The sequence below is a fragment of the Myotis brandtii genome, unplaced genomic scaffold (genome assembly GCF_000412655.1).
Source record: "Myotis brandtii unplaced genomic scaffold, ASM41265v1 scaffold143, whole genome shotgun sequence".
Lineage (NCBI taxonomy): Eukaryota > Metazoa > Chordata > Mammalia > Chiroptera > Vespertilionidae > Myotis > Myotis brandtii.
This window is the reverse complement of record NW_005355115.1, coordinates 918,554-934,993: the sequence shown is the minus strand read 5'-3', so window position 1 is coordinate 934,993 and position 16,440 is coordinate 918,554. Positions and strand designations below refer to the sequence as shown.

Genomic DNA, 16,440 nt, shown 5'->3' with positions numbered 1-16,440 from the left:
TTCTTTAAGGGAAAGGTAAACGTTTCTCATGAGCCTGCAGGGTCTTGATTGCCTTTTGCTCAAAATAACTCACCTGCCAAAGCGGTACATTTTGGGGAGGACTCCCCTGAATCCTCACACAAGAATATTGCCTTTTTCTTTAGGAAACAACACAACAGAGTCTTAAACCCTACTTCCTGGTCTCCAGAGTTAACAGATACTCATTTCTGTCAGGATTATTTCAGAACTTGGAAAAAAAAGTAAATAATGCATTCAAGCAATAAAACTCTCCTGCGTTTTTCCGTGTTTTAAAATTATTTCATTAAAATTGATGTTTGTCAAGTCTCTCCCCACCGATTTTTTCAAATCACAAAGATTGTACTTGCTCACCGAAACCTAAGCCATTTTAACTGTCGAGCAAGTTTAGATTTGGGGAACACTGGCGGCTTCCAGTGGTTAGAGAGGCTGGGGCATGATGCTCTGCATCCTCTTCTACAGCCTCACACATGAGCTGTGATAAAGTAGAAGGCGACATAGCCCTCCTCTGCCCATCGGAAGCTGGCCCCCGCGGTCAGGCCTCCTGTGTTAGCTTAGGAAGCCACACTCTCTGCCTTCACAAATGCTTTTCTGACAGGAAGTGCTCTTCTGACAAGGGGCCCACCTGCCCCGGTCACAAATGCTTTTCTGACAGGAAGTGCTCTTCTGACAACAAGGGGCCCACCTGCCCCGGGAATAAGGTGGAGACGTGCAGGCTCGACCTTGGGATTGCTCTGACAGAAAGATCTTTATACCTCATGCACGCAAGAGCAGGAGTGTGTGTGATGAAATGCAGTACTGTTCAGGGGCAGGCAGAGCCCATGGTGCACATCTCTTCCCGACACTGCATTCAGTGGCATAGTGTTGGCAGCTTGCAATGGACCATGGTGGGAGTATTTACACCCTGGAAATCCACAAACACTATAGGGCTGTTTTCTCAGAGAGCTGGTTGTTAAACATTCATCTGCAATATGACTGAATATACCCCATAACGTTTTTTTAGTATAAATATATTTTTCTAGTTCTTTACTATTACACACACACAAAAATACCATAGGTATTTTATGCACCTATGTGTGAATTTCTTTAGGGTATATGCCTGGAAGTGGGATTTCTAGCTTATAAACTATGCACATTTCAATTTATTAGTTTTGAATTGTCCTATCAGTATAAGATTTTTTGTTTTCTCACATTCATGTCAATACTTGGAATTATCAGCCTTCTTCATTTATGCCAATTTGAGGTTAAGGATGTTTCATTGTTATTTCAGTTGATATATTTCTGATTGCTTGTGAGATTGAACATCTTTTTATGTGTTTATTGTCCATTTGAGTTTTCTCTTTTGTGAATTTTGTGTGTATATTTTTCCTTATTGTTCTTTTAGATAATCTCTCTCTCTCTCTCTCTCTCTCCTTATTGATTTGTAGGAATTCCTCTAGGTACCTTGGCTAATTCACCTTTGTTCAGTTACATGCAGTATCAATATCTTCTTCCACCTGTGACTTGTGTTTTAACTATGTTGTTGTGCTTTTGTCATAAGGAAGTTTAAATTTTGATATAGTCAAATTTATTATGATTTCTATGGTTTTTTTATGTTTAAACCATCTTTTGTGACCTCAAGATTAAAGTCAGTTTCCTATACTTTCTTTTAAAAGAAAAGTTTAGATTTTGATCAGACATCTTTAATCCACTCAATTTATTTTTTGTGAATGTGAGAATTTTATTTTTCATAGAGAAATGCTATTGTCCCAAAGTCATTATTAAAAAAATCATATTTTTCGTATTGATTTTTTTGTTTCTCTCAGATATGAAATCTCCATATGTGTTTGCTTCTGTTTTGATACTCTATTCCATTCTGTGGATCCATTTTCTTCTTCTTTAAATTAAAAAATAAAATATATTTTTATTGATTTCAGAGAGGGAGGGAGAGGGAGAGAGAGATAGAAACATCAATGATGAGAGAGAATCACTGATTGGTTGCCTTCTGCACGCCCACTATTGGGGCCCCGAGCCCACAACCCGGGCATATGCCCTTGACCAGAATCGAACTTGGGACCCTTCAGTCCACAGGCCAATGCTCTATCCACTGTGCCAAACCAGCTAGGGCCATTCTTCTTCTTCTTCTTTTCTTTTTTTTGACAATATCACACTTTCTACCATAACTTTATAAAAATTCTTGAGCAGTTCCTTTCTCATTCTGCCTTTTCAGAGTTTTCTTACCTGTATTTGGAGGTTCTCTCTTTCACATGAACTTCAGAAAGTTGGTCAGTTTGTCAAGACCCTGTTAAGATTTTTATTGGAATAACATTGAATTTATAGACTAATATCAAAATAATGACCATCTTTATTATTCTGAGTCTTCAGATCCATGAATGTTTATATGGGTAACTATACATGTATGTTGCATATGACTAGATGGATAATTCTTTTTTATGTCCTTTGATAATTGCTGTATAACACTTCCATAAAAATGGAACTCATTTTTATTATATTTATATACTTTAAAATCATTTTATAGATTGTTTTTATTTATATTGTGAAATTGATCTTTTACCTGTTACATTTTATGAACAGTTATTGCTGGCATAATAGGAATGTTACTGGTGTTTATATGCTTATCTCACTATTAAGTTTTTCAAACTTTTCCCTGGTCTCTGAAGCTTGAGCCTTTATGTTAAACTTAGTATCTGCCCTCCAAAGGGTCAATGACATTTTCATTGACCATTTTTTTAGCGCTATAGTGCATATGAAAGGGTCAAAGTTTCCAATATGACAGCCAGGACAAAGTCCAAGAGGCATTTATCACAAGGTGTCTTTGCTAACATTTGTTCACTTGCAACAATGGTGTGGACTAGGGTCACTTGCATTCTCTCCTTCATCTTGTTTTTTGTTCACATAGAAGCTGTATCGGTAAGTCAAATTCTGCTCTTATGGATATTTAGAGATATCAACTCTAGTATATGTTATCCACTTTCTGTATCTTTTCTTTCAGATTAAGCATCATTTAAAAGGAAATGGTAAGGCCCAATTGAAATGCATAGAGAGTGTTTCTGGACTTTCTCTCTTTTGTTCAGCAAGACTAGTAACAATTTTTCTCCCATTTTTTAACAGTACATGATGCAGAGTTTGAGGAACAGAAGGATATTTCAGAAATCAACTTAGGTGGGTTCAATTTCCATATTATTAATGCCTTGAAATAATTTCAAATCCTGTAATAGAATTACTGAAAAACTATTACCTTCATAATACATTATTGGGTAATTTTTTTGGGGGGGGATTACTTATTGGTGCATCATTATAATTTGCAGAGTTTCTGTAAAATGGAAATATGGAAAGAGAATGATAGATCAAACTTTCTAGGAGACATAGTATGTGTTTAGTAAATCTACAAATATGTAACAAGATTGTTATTTATAAATATTTCACTTTGCCAATTTCCATTTTGAAAAACAGGAAAGAAAAATGGATGATTATTCTGCTTGCTAAAGAAAAATATAAGGAGTATGCCCATGGTTATATTTAGCAGGCAGAAAAACCTAGCCCTTCACTGGGCCCTCATATTCACTAACAACTGTTTACTTAAGACTTTGAGAAAAGTACAAAGGTGGACATCTTGTCCACAAACATATCTCTTGAAGAAATTTATCAGTCTCATTGGTTACTGACAGGAGAGAGAGAAGCTGAGTTATCATCTCTCTTTTTTCTTTTTCGGTCCTGCTTCTAAAATTAAGGAGAAGCCTCTATATTCTGGGTGTTTTTGGTTAGGATTGTTGGGAAATAGAAGTATTATGGTCATAGACACCTATAGTTTACAAAAGCTTTTGTATCTAGCTGCACATTTATTTGTTAAATCCTGTAGGGGAATAAAGTGTTATTTTCATTTTGCAGGAAAGGACAGCAGCTCCTTGGGGTTGGGGTGACTTGCCCACGGTCACAGATGCAAGTGATGTGGATCACTTCCAGGTCTTCTGACTCATAGCTCAGTGCTATCTCAAGATCACAAAACTAAAATACCTGGCAGTTAAATTGCTCTGGCATTGTCCCATCTACAAAAAAGGCAGGCTAGTTGACATTTAACTGGAAAAGCTTGAGAATGACAACAGGTGGGGGGATAGAAATAGTTTGGTGAGGTCAATGGGTGAGTGGATCCTCAGACTTGAGTCAGGCAACAAATGATCTCTCCTTAGGTCAGGTAGTCAAGGTGTAGTGATTGAGAGGATCTGCTCTACTTTAAAACGGGCTGGGCTTAGAATTAGAGTTTCCTAATCTCATCCTTCTTTATCTAGCAAAAAATTCTTGTTTTATTTAGAGCCACTTCTTACTCTTCATCTCCACCACCACCTCTGAACTATGGTCCCAAGAATAAGTTTTCCCATGTGTGTCTTTTCTCTTTTTAAGTCATTCCAAATGAGCTGTCAAGATTGATTGGGTTAGCCACATAGCCAGAAACCACAACATGTTGGGGAAAATCACATAGAGAAAATTGTCACCATTTTACAATCTTCTCTCCACACCCACGATGCTGATATAACCTTCCCCGCACCCCCGCACCCTCAAGATCTGCTCCTCTCAGTCTTTTTCATTATGCATTTTCCTCCTTCTAGATGTTTAGGCTCTGACCTCAGAGTTCCCCTAACTCTTGTCTTTCTCTCACACCTTACACACCACCTGTCAGCAAATGCTGTTAGATCTACCATCACATTATGTCACAAGTTGTGACTTTTCAGCGTGTTTCTCTTTTCCTGTCCTGGTCTAAGCCATCTCATCTCTGGCCTGGTCCTTGAGTGGCCTTCTGACTGCTCCTCCCTTTGTGCCCTCATCCCGTCCAGGCTGTTCTTCACAAGCTGACAGAGCTCTCAGTGCCAACCAGGCCATGCCGCTCCTCCCCTCCAGCCTTCCAATCACAAGATTCCAATCTTCCAATCTTCCAGCACTGACTAGTGTTGGCGAGATCCCATCCAGCACAAAATAAAGATCCTGGAGTCTTGATTCTCAACCTGTGGTTCACAGGCCAATATTACCTGTACCACCTAAGAGCTTTCTTAGAAATGCTGCAGACCTATAGAATCAGCATCTCCATTTTGACAGATCCCAGATGATTCCTACGCAGAGTAAAGCTTGAGATGACCTGACTCTGGCCAGCTTTCTCATCCATTACTTACTACACCCCCCACCCTAGCCGCCTTACTTATTTGAGCTCTCCAATCTCCCTGACCTTCTGGCTATTTCTCTACAAGAGTGGTTCTCAGTGTGTGGTCCCCCAACCAGTAGCATCAGCAGCACAGGGAACTTGTTAGAAATGAAAATTCTCAGGCCTTACCCAAGACTTATTGATCAGAAACCCTAGGGGTGGGGGTCAGCAACCCTAGCATTTGGAAAGCACTGTTCTAAGACATCAAGGCTTTCCTGCCCCAGGGCGTTTCTATTTGGGGTAGCCTTTGCCTTCAATACTCTTCCTTTACTCCCCACTCCATCAGATTTCTGCTCAAATGCCACCTCCTCAGGGAGGCCTTCCCTGAGCACTCTTTTTAAAAAATATATTTTATTGATTTTTTACAGAGAGGAAGGGAGAGGGATAGAGAGTTAGAAACATTGATCAGCTGCCTCCTGCACACCCCCTACTGAGATGTGCCTGCAACCAAGGTACATGCCCTTGACCGGAATCGAACCTGGGACCCTTCAGTCCCCAGGCTGACGCTCTATCCACTGAGCCAAACCGGTCAGGGCACCCTGAGCACTCTTTACAAAATATCAACTCCCTCACTTCAGCACTCTTTCTTCCCTTACTCTTTCTTATGTTTTTCCTATTTTCCTTTTCACCATCTGCCACACTCTACATTTTTGTTTGTCTTCCCTCTATCCCCAAACAAGAATGCCATCTCCCCGAGGCTTTTGCTTTATTCTCTGCTATACCCATAGCACCTAGAACAATGCCTGGGATACATTAGGTACTTAATAAGTATGTGCTACGATGAACAAATTGGCTACTGAATAGATGGAGGCTGGCTCTCAATGGATATGTACTTCTTTGGGAAGTGTTCCTCTTGCCACACTCTCTCACCCTCCTCAACTCATCCATGCTGACCAACCACTGGGGTCATATGACTCCCCTAACCTACCCCCATCCAGGCCAGGTGTCAGGAAATGCATACTGTTGCTCATGACAAACGTAGGCAAGAGTATGGCTAGACCAGCATGCAGTACCCCTACTGAAAGGGCAATTGAAAATGTGGGTCCTACTGCTGGTGGGGCAGTGGTGTCAACGCTACCTGTTGTTAGCATTGCTGCTATCATATTCATAGGTTAGGTTATGGAGGTTAAGAAAATGTAAGGAGATGAGAAAAGGGATGGTGCAATGACAGCCTTAGTTGCTTAGTGTTGGAGGGTACCATTGTCTTTTCATGGGAAAGAACAAAATCACCCTCTTACCTAGGGTCAGGAAGAAGGATGGTATCCTAAGGGAAGGGGCCCTGGGTGGGAAGTCAGGAGTGTTAAAGCTCAGTCAGTGCTGAACACCTAGTACATCCCTTCCTGCCTCAGGAATCCATTTCATCCACTGAAGTGTGAGAAGTATGGAAGCAATCATCAAAAAGATATTTTCTAACTCATCTGCTATATTTAAATTCTTGAAAAAGTTTCTTGTTTCAAAAATGAAAATAGAAGATTGAGAATAGATGATACTTATTGGCTATACACATCTGCTCCATGAGAGGGAATTTTTGCATTGTTTCAAAAAGACTTTCACCACATAAAGGTGAATAATTACAGGTTTATAATGGAAAAGATGGATTTTATGATGAGAGATACCTTTTAGTAAAGTTCATTCAAATATTTCTTTTTTTTTTTTAATCCACCTCTAGCTGCAGGGTTGGACCTCTTTCAAGGAGACATCCTCTTGAGGGTGAGTACCTGCCCATGACACAGCAACGTCCCTCCGGACTGGCTGTGATGTGTGCGGGCCTCTGCTCTGTGAGCCCTGGGACGGGCACCGAGGGGGACATGAAAGAATCTAATCTGTAATCTATACCCACAAGGACTTACACTGTGGTCGGGGGTGACAAAAACCGATAAAAAAATAGCTAACATCACAAAAGAGTCTGTAATTATTAAATTTGCTTTATCCAATCAATTATCCTAGTAAGTGAAAAATGAGAGAGAAGAATGAGAGAGAAGACATTTAAAACGTCTATTTCAGTTTGGGGAGAACCTTTTTTTGTTCTTAATAATTTCTCTGACTTTTCCAGATTGTCTGTAATGAACTATCACATTTATAATCAGAAGACAAATGCTACTAAATTGTTGACTTGTGTGACAGATGATTTGTGATGTGAGGGTTTGGTGGAGGAGGGGACCAGGGGATGAGCCTTCCCGGTGACCTGTACCTTGTTTTTTCACAGAACTCCAGAAATGGTCTGAGAAACCCCAACGCCAGGTGGAAGTTCCCCATTCCTTACATTCTGGCGGACAATCTGGGTAACACTAACTGTTCTTTATTAGGAGCTTTGGGCTTGCCTCTTCTTCCACCCCCTCCCCCTGTTCATCCACATCAGATGGGGGGTAACCAGTCCTGTGTCAGAGGCTTTCTAAGCCCTGCCAATTCTTATCTCCTTGGATGAGAGGCATGATAATGCATCGATGTAATGTGAACCCAAGGTACAGAGCATCAAAATGATTTTTAAAAGGCAGGAAACATTAACATGAGAGTAATACCAGAAGCACCATCAGGAAAGACAACACAATGAGATACAATTTGCCATCACGGCAATAAAAACTTGCACTTTAAATAATAGTTTGCTTAGGTGAATCTAAATCTGGAATAAGAATACTATTTTCAGCATATTGATCGTCCCTTTTTGTTGCAAGACAAACATGCCACATTTTTGAAGCAGAAAAGTCTGAATTCCACAACTGAAGTCCTCATTCCTCGGTATTAGTACATGGTGTTCTTTTCTCTCTCTTAAGATAAAGGACTGAGTTATGTTTTATTCACTGTTGAAAATAATACTTGGTGGAAATAAGCAAGTATTAGAAGCCACGCGTGGACACTGGCTGACCTCAGGCAGCTGACTGATATCTGAGCACCCGGGTGATGCAATGCCGTGAGGCCCATGGGGGAGATGGAGGGAGGTCAGAGAGAGGGGAAACCAGGACAAGCTTGCTCAGCCCAAGTGGGCTGCCAGGACGGCTCCACTCTCAGGAGATGTTACTATGTTTCCGAGTTTTCCACCGCTATCATCAGGGAGGTCTCCACCCCTTTCCTGGAGAAGAGCTAGATATAAACAAGGGCTGTTGTTCTCAGTTATTTTATGGAAAAGTGAGCTGAGTTGTTTTTTCCCAGGGTTTGCCATTTGCAAATTCATGGAGCATTTGTATTTATTGGAACGTGATTTAAGAAACAGCAACTTAAAGAAAGGAAGAAAGAAAGAAAGAAAGAAAGAAAGAAAGAAAGAAAGAGAAAAAAGGATGAAATAAAAAAAAGAAAGAAACTACAACTTTACTAGTAAAGGGTTTTTTCCTCCCATGACAATTTTCTTATCACACCTGAGCTACCGTCCTCCCATCAAAACATAGACCTACTTACTGGATCTCAATTACGTGCCAGGCACTGCTGCCTTCACCTGATATTTACCCTTCACGATGCCCCTGTGAGGTGTTAGTGTTTCTCAGACTTTAGAGTTAGGGTGTCCTGAGGAGCTGGTTAAAATGTAGAGCAGGGACAGATGGGGCTCCGGATTCTGCATGTCTAACGCTCTGCTGGGTGAGCTGATGCTCTTGGTCTGTTGGCCACACCTTGAGCAGCAAGGTCTCTTTAGCTGCAAGGTAGGTGACAGTTTAGTGGAGAGCAAGACTAAAGACAAGAAGCCTGAAATACGGCAGCAGCAGTAAGGGAACAGAGGTAGTTCTCAAGCAGCACCGCATGAGAATCACCTTTACCATTGGGAAAAGTGAACATGCTACTCAGAATTCAATATTTGTACACGGTCCCTTCATTAAATTGACATAGAGTGAAATACACAAATCAGTGTACACGTCAATGGCTTTTGAAAAGTACATAAGCTTATGTAACCCATATTTCCATCACTCCAGAAAGTTCTGTGTGCTCATTTCCAGCCAATCCGATCCCCACTCCCCCAAGAGAAAACTACCATTCTAATATTTTTTCTATAGATTACTTTACATGATTTACAACTGATCTACAGAAAATGGAATCACATAGTTGGTCATCTATTGTATTTGCTTCTTTTGTTCAGCATGTTTTTAAAGTTTTTCCATATTAATGTAGATCAGTAGTTAATTCTTTTTTTATTACTCAATAATATTTCTTTGTATGAATATATTGCAACTATTTATCCATTTTTCTGTGTATAGGCATTATTTTTTCAAGTTCGGGGCTATTGTGAAGAAAGTTGCTGTGATCATTCTTATACGAATTTATGTTTTAATTTACCTCGGGTAAATGTCCAGGAATAGAGTTGCTTGACCATATGATAAATGTATGTTTAGGTTTATAAGAAAATGCCACTTTTCATGGTCACTAACAATGTGTAAGTGCCCCATTTGTTACACATTCTCACTAACATTGGTGTCCTTAATATTTTTAATTGTAGCCATTTTAATGGCTGTAAATGGTATCTCACTGTGATTTTAATTTGCATCTTTCTACTGATTAACAGTATTTAGCACAATTTCATGTGCTTATTGGCCATTTGTGTATCTTCTTTCATGAACTGTCTATCCAACTCTTTCATGTTTTTTATTGTATTATTTGTCTTTTCATTATTTGTAGAATTTTATATACTATAGATAAAGTCCTTTGTCAAATATATATAATGAATATTTTTTGTTAGTCTGTGATTTGCCTTTTTTAAAGCACTGTATTGATTTTATTAATATTTCCTAAGAACAAATTTTGACTTGTTCATTTTCTCTTGCTCCTCTGCTTTCTGATTTGTTACTTTCTGCTCTTATCTTTATTATTTCCTTTGTTCTACTTACATCAGGTATAATTTGCACTCTTTTTTATATTTAAGTGGAATTTATATCACTGATTTTAAATCTTCATTTTAAAAATATAATGCAATGCTTTAATATGGCATCTAAAGCTATAAATATTATTTGAAGCACTGGTTTTACTGCTTTTCACAATTTTTGATATGTTATATCTTTATTAAAGTTTATTTTAGATATTTTCTAGTTTCTGTTGTGATTTTTTTTTAAATCCATGGGTCAGCTAGATGTTTCAAAATTTCCAAATATTGGAAGCTCTTCCAGTTTTTGCTGAGGTCAGAGAATAGATTATTTAAGATTACAATCTCTTAAAATTGGGACTTGTTTTGTGGTCTAACTGATGGCCTATCTTGGTGTATGCACTTGAAAGAACTTGTATTCTACAGTTTGGGGGCACATTATTCTATCAGTGTTAAATAGGTCATGACTGTTGGTGCTAATTATATATTAGACACTGTAAATACTACATTTCAGAGATTCTGTATTCTGTTATTGGCCTCTGGATAGTGTTAATTTTTGTTAGAACAGTTAAATTGCTGACTGATCATCTTGGATTTGTGAAGGTTTTGTTTTTATTTTGTCCTTAGTTCAAAACAAATCCCTTTGTCTTTACTCTGGAGACATCGTGGCCTCTCTGGAGTTTCAGTGGAATGTCCAGGACTTTCCCCAGCCCCTCTAATGGGCATGATTCAAACTTCAAATTCTCAACTGAGATGCCTGTTTAATCAGCTTTCTATCTGCTACTTTTCACTAAGCTCCTTGGAGACTTCTCCCATTCATGCAAAGTTCATGGGTCAAAGACTGGAGAGGTGTTTATGGACAGATTTTGGAACCACCAGCTCCCTTTCCTTCCAATCAATCATGACTCTTTTCCCTCCAGGATTTCCTCTCTTGATTTTCAGCCACTCAGGCAATCCTGAACTCTTCCCTGTGATAGATACATCAGGAAGACACAACTTCAAATTTATGCTGAGTTCTCTCTTTCTTGCACTGAAAGAATTTACAGTGTGCCATCATGCAAACCCCCTCCCCCAAAAACCCCCCAAACCAAAAACCAAACAACAACAAAAAACCCCACATACACTATATAAACTTGCATCTTAACTAGTGATATGTCCACCTCACAAAAATAAACTCTCCTACTGTCTCTACCTGTTTTAGTCATTTTCTGGTGCTTTAAAAGAGTTTATTTTCTTAAAAATATCCCAAAGTTTATCATTGTTATCTGTGTAAGATTTAAGCTCCTTCCCCATTACCAGATCAAAAACTCTCTCAAAGGATTCTTGAACTAAAAATAGTTAGCCTTGCCATGCTATCCTCATGTGGAGTCATCAGTGTCTGAAGTTAACTCTTCTTCTCCTGTTATTTGATACAGGGTGAAGGAGGGTTAGTGGTTTTTAAAATTAACGTGGTTATTCAAGACAGAACTATGCAAAGCTTACTATGTGTGGCAAAGTGCAGAATTGAGAACTAGGAAATCATTGGGGCAAAAGATGAGCTCCTTCCTCTTGGGGGCTATCAGTGCCCCACGTGGGCAGACCACCGGCATAAAGACGACACACAAGCCACCAAGTGTGGCTTTCAGAGGAGGCAACTCAGAGCTGGCTTCACGGTGAAGAAAGTGGCTTCACGTGGCCTTCAATTGCACTTTCTTTCTTTTGAATGATGTTGGGATGGTTTTTACAAAATTATTACAGATTTGGTTAATTCCCTTGTTACAACTTGTTCAGGTGTGGGAGGTCAGAAGTGATGGGATTGTGAAATGAACCACTTTCAGCACTCCCACTCTATGGCTTGAGGACAACAAGAACAACATAACCTATGGACAGCACGACTTGAGTAAAACCAAACTCCTTTTTCTTACACTTAAGTGAATGCCACATTTCGTTGAGTACATCTCTTCATATTATAGATGTCACCAAGAAAGAATTGGTAAAATTCATGAAAATCACCCAGGAAGTTTGATGTACGCTCTTGTTGTTATATGTGTTGTTTCCACAATTAATTTACTGATTATTTCAATGGCTATTTCTTTACTGACCTTGATATGATCCTATGACATCTGAATTGTGGAATCTCCAACTTGTTAGCTTATTAAATGAAATAAGAGCCGGATAATATAGTAAAAGTACTTGGTAAACTACCAAGAATGATAAGCTTTCTTGAGAGAATGCACAAAGCCAAATATGCAAGAAATATAACTTGATTGTATATAACTTAGCTTTATTTTTAACTTAGAGACCTACTTTCAATGAGTCAGTGGGAGAGAAAAACCACACACACAGAGTAAAACAGTCTCCATTATTGTGGAGCATCTGTTTTCCCCTCCTGATCCTTGCCCCATGCAATACCAGCTGTGAGCATGTTAGGTAAAAGGAAAGACATTTGATCTTTGGCCATTGAGCCACACACGTTACTGGCAGGCATCTATTGTTCTTGCTTGGTCAGGTTCAGTAGACTTCTACTGCTTTGGTTCCAAACTTGGGTTACAGCAATCATTTCTAAGGCCGCCTGCAGGGCTGCCTGTCTCAATTTGCCATTTCCTCAGGGGTTTTGCAGGGAAGTACAATATGTACTTATGCTTTCTGAACCCACAAACCTCTCTACACTCTGCTTTCTTCCTCCAGTGAAAGGGATGTCTTTTTAAACTGGGGTAAGGAACGCCATTCTTTGTTTCTTTCCAATGAACTTGGTTCATCCAGGCAGAGGACACACATGGCTTCCAGTCACTTCTGTTTTCTGCTCTGCCATGGAACTCTCCTGAGGCATGAACCCAGAATCTCTGCTTGAATGGGGGAAGGAAAGTGGGGAAGTTATTTGGTTTAGCCACGTACACATACATATGTGTATTCTTATTTTGTAGTTATATTTACATTATTATGTGTTTAAAGTATGTGCCTGATATTTATGTCCCGAACTAATTTTTCAGTTTTAGTTTTCAAGGAATCTATTTACTACCCCAACAATCTATGATGGACCTCTGTGGATTTCATGGGGTGGCATGATTTTCTCTAAACTGTGTTGTGTACATCATCTAAGATCTCAATAATGCTTACTGATATTTTTTACTGATTCTGCAGAGCTGAATGCTAAAGGAGCCATTCTCTATGCCTTTGAAATGTTCCGCCTCAGGTCCTGTGTGGACTTCAAGCCCTATGAAGGAGAGAGCTCATATATCATCTTTCAGCAGTTTGAAGGGTCAGTATGAAAATATTACAGAGTGTGAAAATCATGCATCTTCTGGTTTATTAAAAGTGACATCTCTCTCTCAAAGGTAAAAGGAGAAATTGGTAAGAAACTAAAAGTAAATTCAAACCTTTAAAAACTGTGATTTTTAAAATTAAACAGCATTTTTTACATATTATGTAGAGAATGAGCTGTTTGAGGGAGATTTATCTCAATTGTATCTTAGGTCATGATTTAAATGACATTACTTTTTTAAAGTCAAGTTTATTAAAGTGTAAATTATACCCTTTTTATGGTACTATTTTAAATTATGGTACTCTGTTGGCTGGACCTCTTTGAAAAATTCTAGATATAAATTTGCTCTTAATATTTATTTATAAGAAGAAATAAATGCTATATTGAGAAAAAAGCCCATTTCCTTCAGTAGCGTTTATGTCAACCAACCTGCGAAGTAAAGCTGCCATGTGCTGTGACTCTGTGTTTGTGTCTTCAAGTTCAGCAAGAAGGTAGTATTAGCACATGCTGCAGTTCCCATCATTGCCTTTAGGTGCCGCCTGGATTTGGTTGTCTTATTCTGATGGTGGGGTTTTTGTTAATAATCATGGATGGATAACAGAGATGAAGAAGGAAATTAGCACATGATTTTGCCTCTTAAGAAAAAAAGTCTGTAAAGTCAGCAGTTAAAAAAGTAAAATTCTGATGACTACTTAGATACAAGTTAAGTACCTTATTTGAGTGGTTGTTTTCTTAGCTCATGCTTTTACTTTAAAAAATAGATATGAGCCCCTATTATGTACCAGGAAGTATGCTGGTCTGAAGGTACAAAGAAGTATGAGACAGTCTCAGGCCTCACAAAGTTTGCAGTTGCAGGTGTGGGTGGTGGAGACACAACAGGTAAATGGTTCTAATATGCTGTGGTGAGTGCCATGGGCTATAGGGGCACATAAGCAGAACTTCTAACATAGTGAAAGGGTTCAGGATTGCCTGAGTGGCTGAGTGTTAGAGAGATGAAGAAGGAAGGGCATAGAGGCAGAGGAGAGGGGAGGACAAATGAGGCATGGGAAGAGAGTAAGAGGGAGAGAGAAGGGAGAGAGGAAGAAGGAAAAGGAAGGGTAGAGAGAAAGAGGAAAGCAAGCGTGACTAGAAATCTGGCTTACCTGGAGAACTCAGTAAGTTCAGAATGTCTGAAGCTGTGAGTGATGAATGATGAGCCAGGAACATAAGCTGGTCATATTATGTGTAAGGAGCCTGGTCATATTATGTGTAAGGGAATCAAGTCTTACATCAAAATGTGTTCAGTTTTCCATTTAAAAAAGATTATTCCAGCAACGGTGGGTAAAAAATTGAAGTGGGGCAAGACTGGTGGCAGGACATCAATTAAAGGATACCCCAATCCTCCAAGAAAGAAATGAAAGATACCTACACTAAAAAGAGGCAGTTTGAAATAAAGAAGAGAGAATGGATTTCAGAAATAGGTAAAGAGGTGGTCTTATCAGAGTCTAGTGATTAGCTGATGTGAAGAGAGAGGAATCAAGGATGATCAAGGTTTTGATTTGGATGACTGGTGGGTGGTAACCTCATTCGCTGAGATTGGAGGTATGGACAGTAGAACCGCAGTAGGGATAGGAGAGCAAATTTATTTCTGGACATTGAGTTTATTGTTCGAGGCATTGTGGGTCATGGAAATGGAAATAACCAATACTTATCTGGATAGTTTCTTTCTATGTGAAGAGAAAAGGTTAAAGTGTACTTCAGCCCTTGCCAAGAGCACAGATTTTAGAAGTTCTCTGCTTTTGACTTCTTCATCTTGTCCCATGGCAACTTTGGAGCTTCAGGATAGTACCAAAGCCTTTAGTTATTTTGTCAGTAATGAGGCTCTTCTTCATGATCATAAATTTACACTTGCTCATGATAGGAAATTTGGAAATTCATTAGAATATAAAGGAGAAAATTAAAGTCAACCATAGCCATCACTTAGAGACAATATTTTGGTATAAAAGCTATAATATTATTCTTTGGAATACCTTACGGGTTTGTGGAGGTGAGGAAGACTGCCATTTGTACTTCTTTCTGCCTGATGCATTGTTAGGGTTAATTGGTTTATAATGGACCATTGTTTTTAAAGCATGCAAAATATCCCTCCAGGAAATGTTTCTTATTTAACCATTCTTTTATCATTGAACCATCAGCATCTCTTATCATTGTTCTCACCAATAGTATGAGAACACTATTGATAATTTCTTTTAAAAATCAAACCTAACTTCCTTCTAATTTGTGTTCTGAAATCCTATGAATTACAGCCATATAAGCATTATCTAGGAGAAAATTCTCCTCTTCTCTTTAAAGGTGCTGGTCTGAGGTTGGTGACCAACACGTAGGACAGAACCTTTCCATTGGACTGCGGTGTGACCATAAGGCCATCATCCAACATGAGATCCTTCATGCTTTGGGATTTTACCATGAGCAGTCAAGGACTGACCGGGATGATTATGTGAAAATCTGGTGGGATGAAATTATTCCAGGTGTGTATTAACCCAAGGTGGATGGGTGGAATGTGCTATTATTTGCGGGGGGTCCAGCTCCAGTGGTCCAGGGGTTCCCAAAGGTGTGGATGGCGTCGGCGAAGAATGAAGGACATGGAGACAGCGTTCAGATGATCAGCATAGTCAGGTTCTTTTTTTATTGTCCTGTTACAGCTGTATTTATACTACTTGATTCTATAAGCATGCCTCTATAGTTACATCATGGTATGTTTTGGGTCCTCCTTTGACCTTTTACAGTTCCTTGTTTTATGTTTATAGTTTCTTATCTGACCTTTGCTAAAAATCTTATCTCTACCTAGCTCTGTTGATTTTGATCTTATCTATTGTCTATGTTTCTACATTCTATTCTAAAGGTTAGTCTCTGTGTTCCATTATAAGGGCTAGTTTGTTATTTCTATTCCAAGGTCACTATTCTACTGCTCAACTGTTAAGCTATAAGGAAATAACTGAAGGAGATTTTCCTATTCTATGGCCTAAGTAAAGGTTATGTAGCTTAAGCGTGATTGTTCGTAGTTATGGTGATTAACTACCTGCCTGGCACTGAGTTTAAATCTTTCTGCTCGCATGGCTCGCATAAGATTGATAAGGAACCTGCCTGCATTGTTTGCAGCAGTATTTCTTTAACTGTTTGATTTTTGTCCTTTTAGCCTTGCTGGTGGTCTTCCTTGGGACTACCCTGCATCGGTGG

General features: G+C 39.0%; 1 protein-coding gene across 1 annotated transcript in view; it reads left to right on the top strand.

Moving 5' to 3' along the window:
- Positions 1 to 2,856: 2,856 nt before the first annotated feature.
- MEP1A (meprin A, alpha (PABA peptide hydrolase)) overlaps positions 2,857 to 16,440 on the top strand; it is a 32,544-nt gene continuing 18,960 nt past the window's right edge. The window contains 7 exon segments of the mRNA XM_005861015.2: positions 2,857 to 2,943; positions 2,945 to 3,032; positions 3,127 to 3,177; positions 6,876 to 6,916; positions 7,413 to 7,488; positions 13,104 to 13,221; positions 15,556 to 15,731. Of these exon segments, the coding sequence (XP_005861077.1) occupies positions 2,857 to 2,943; positions 2,945 to 3,032; positions 3,127 to 3,177; positions 6,876 to 6,916; positions 7,413 to 7,488; positions 13,104 to 13,221; positions 15,556 to 15,731 (637 nt within the window).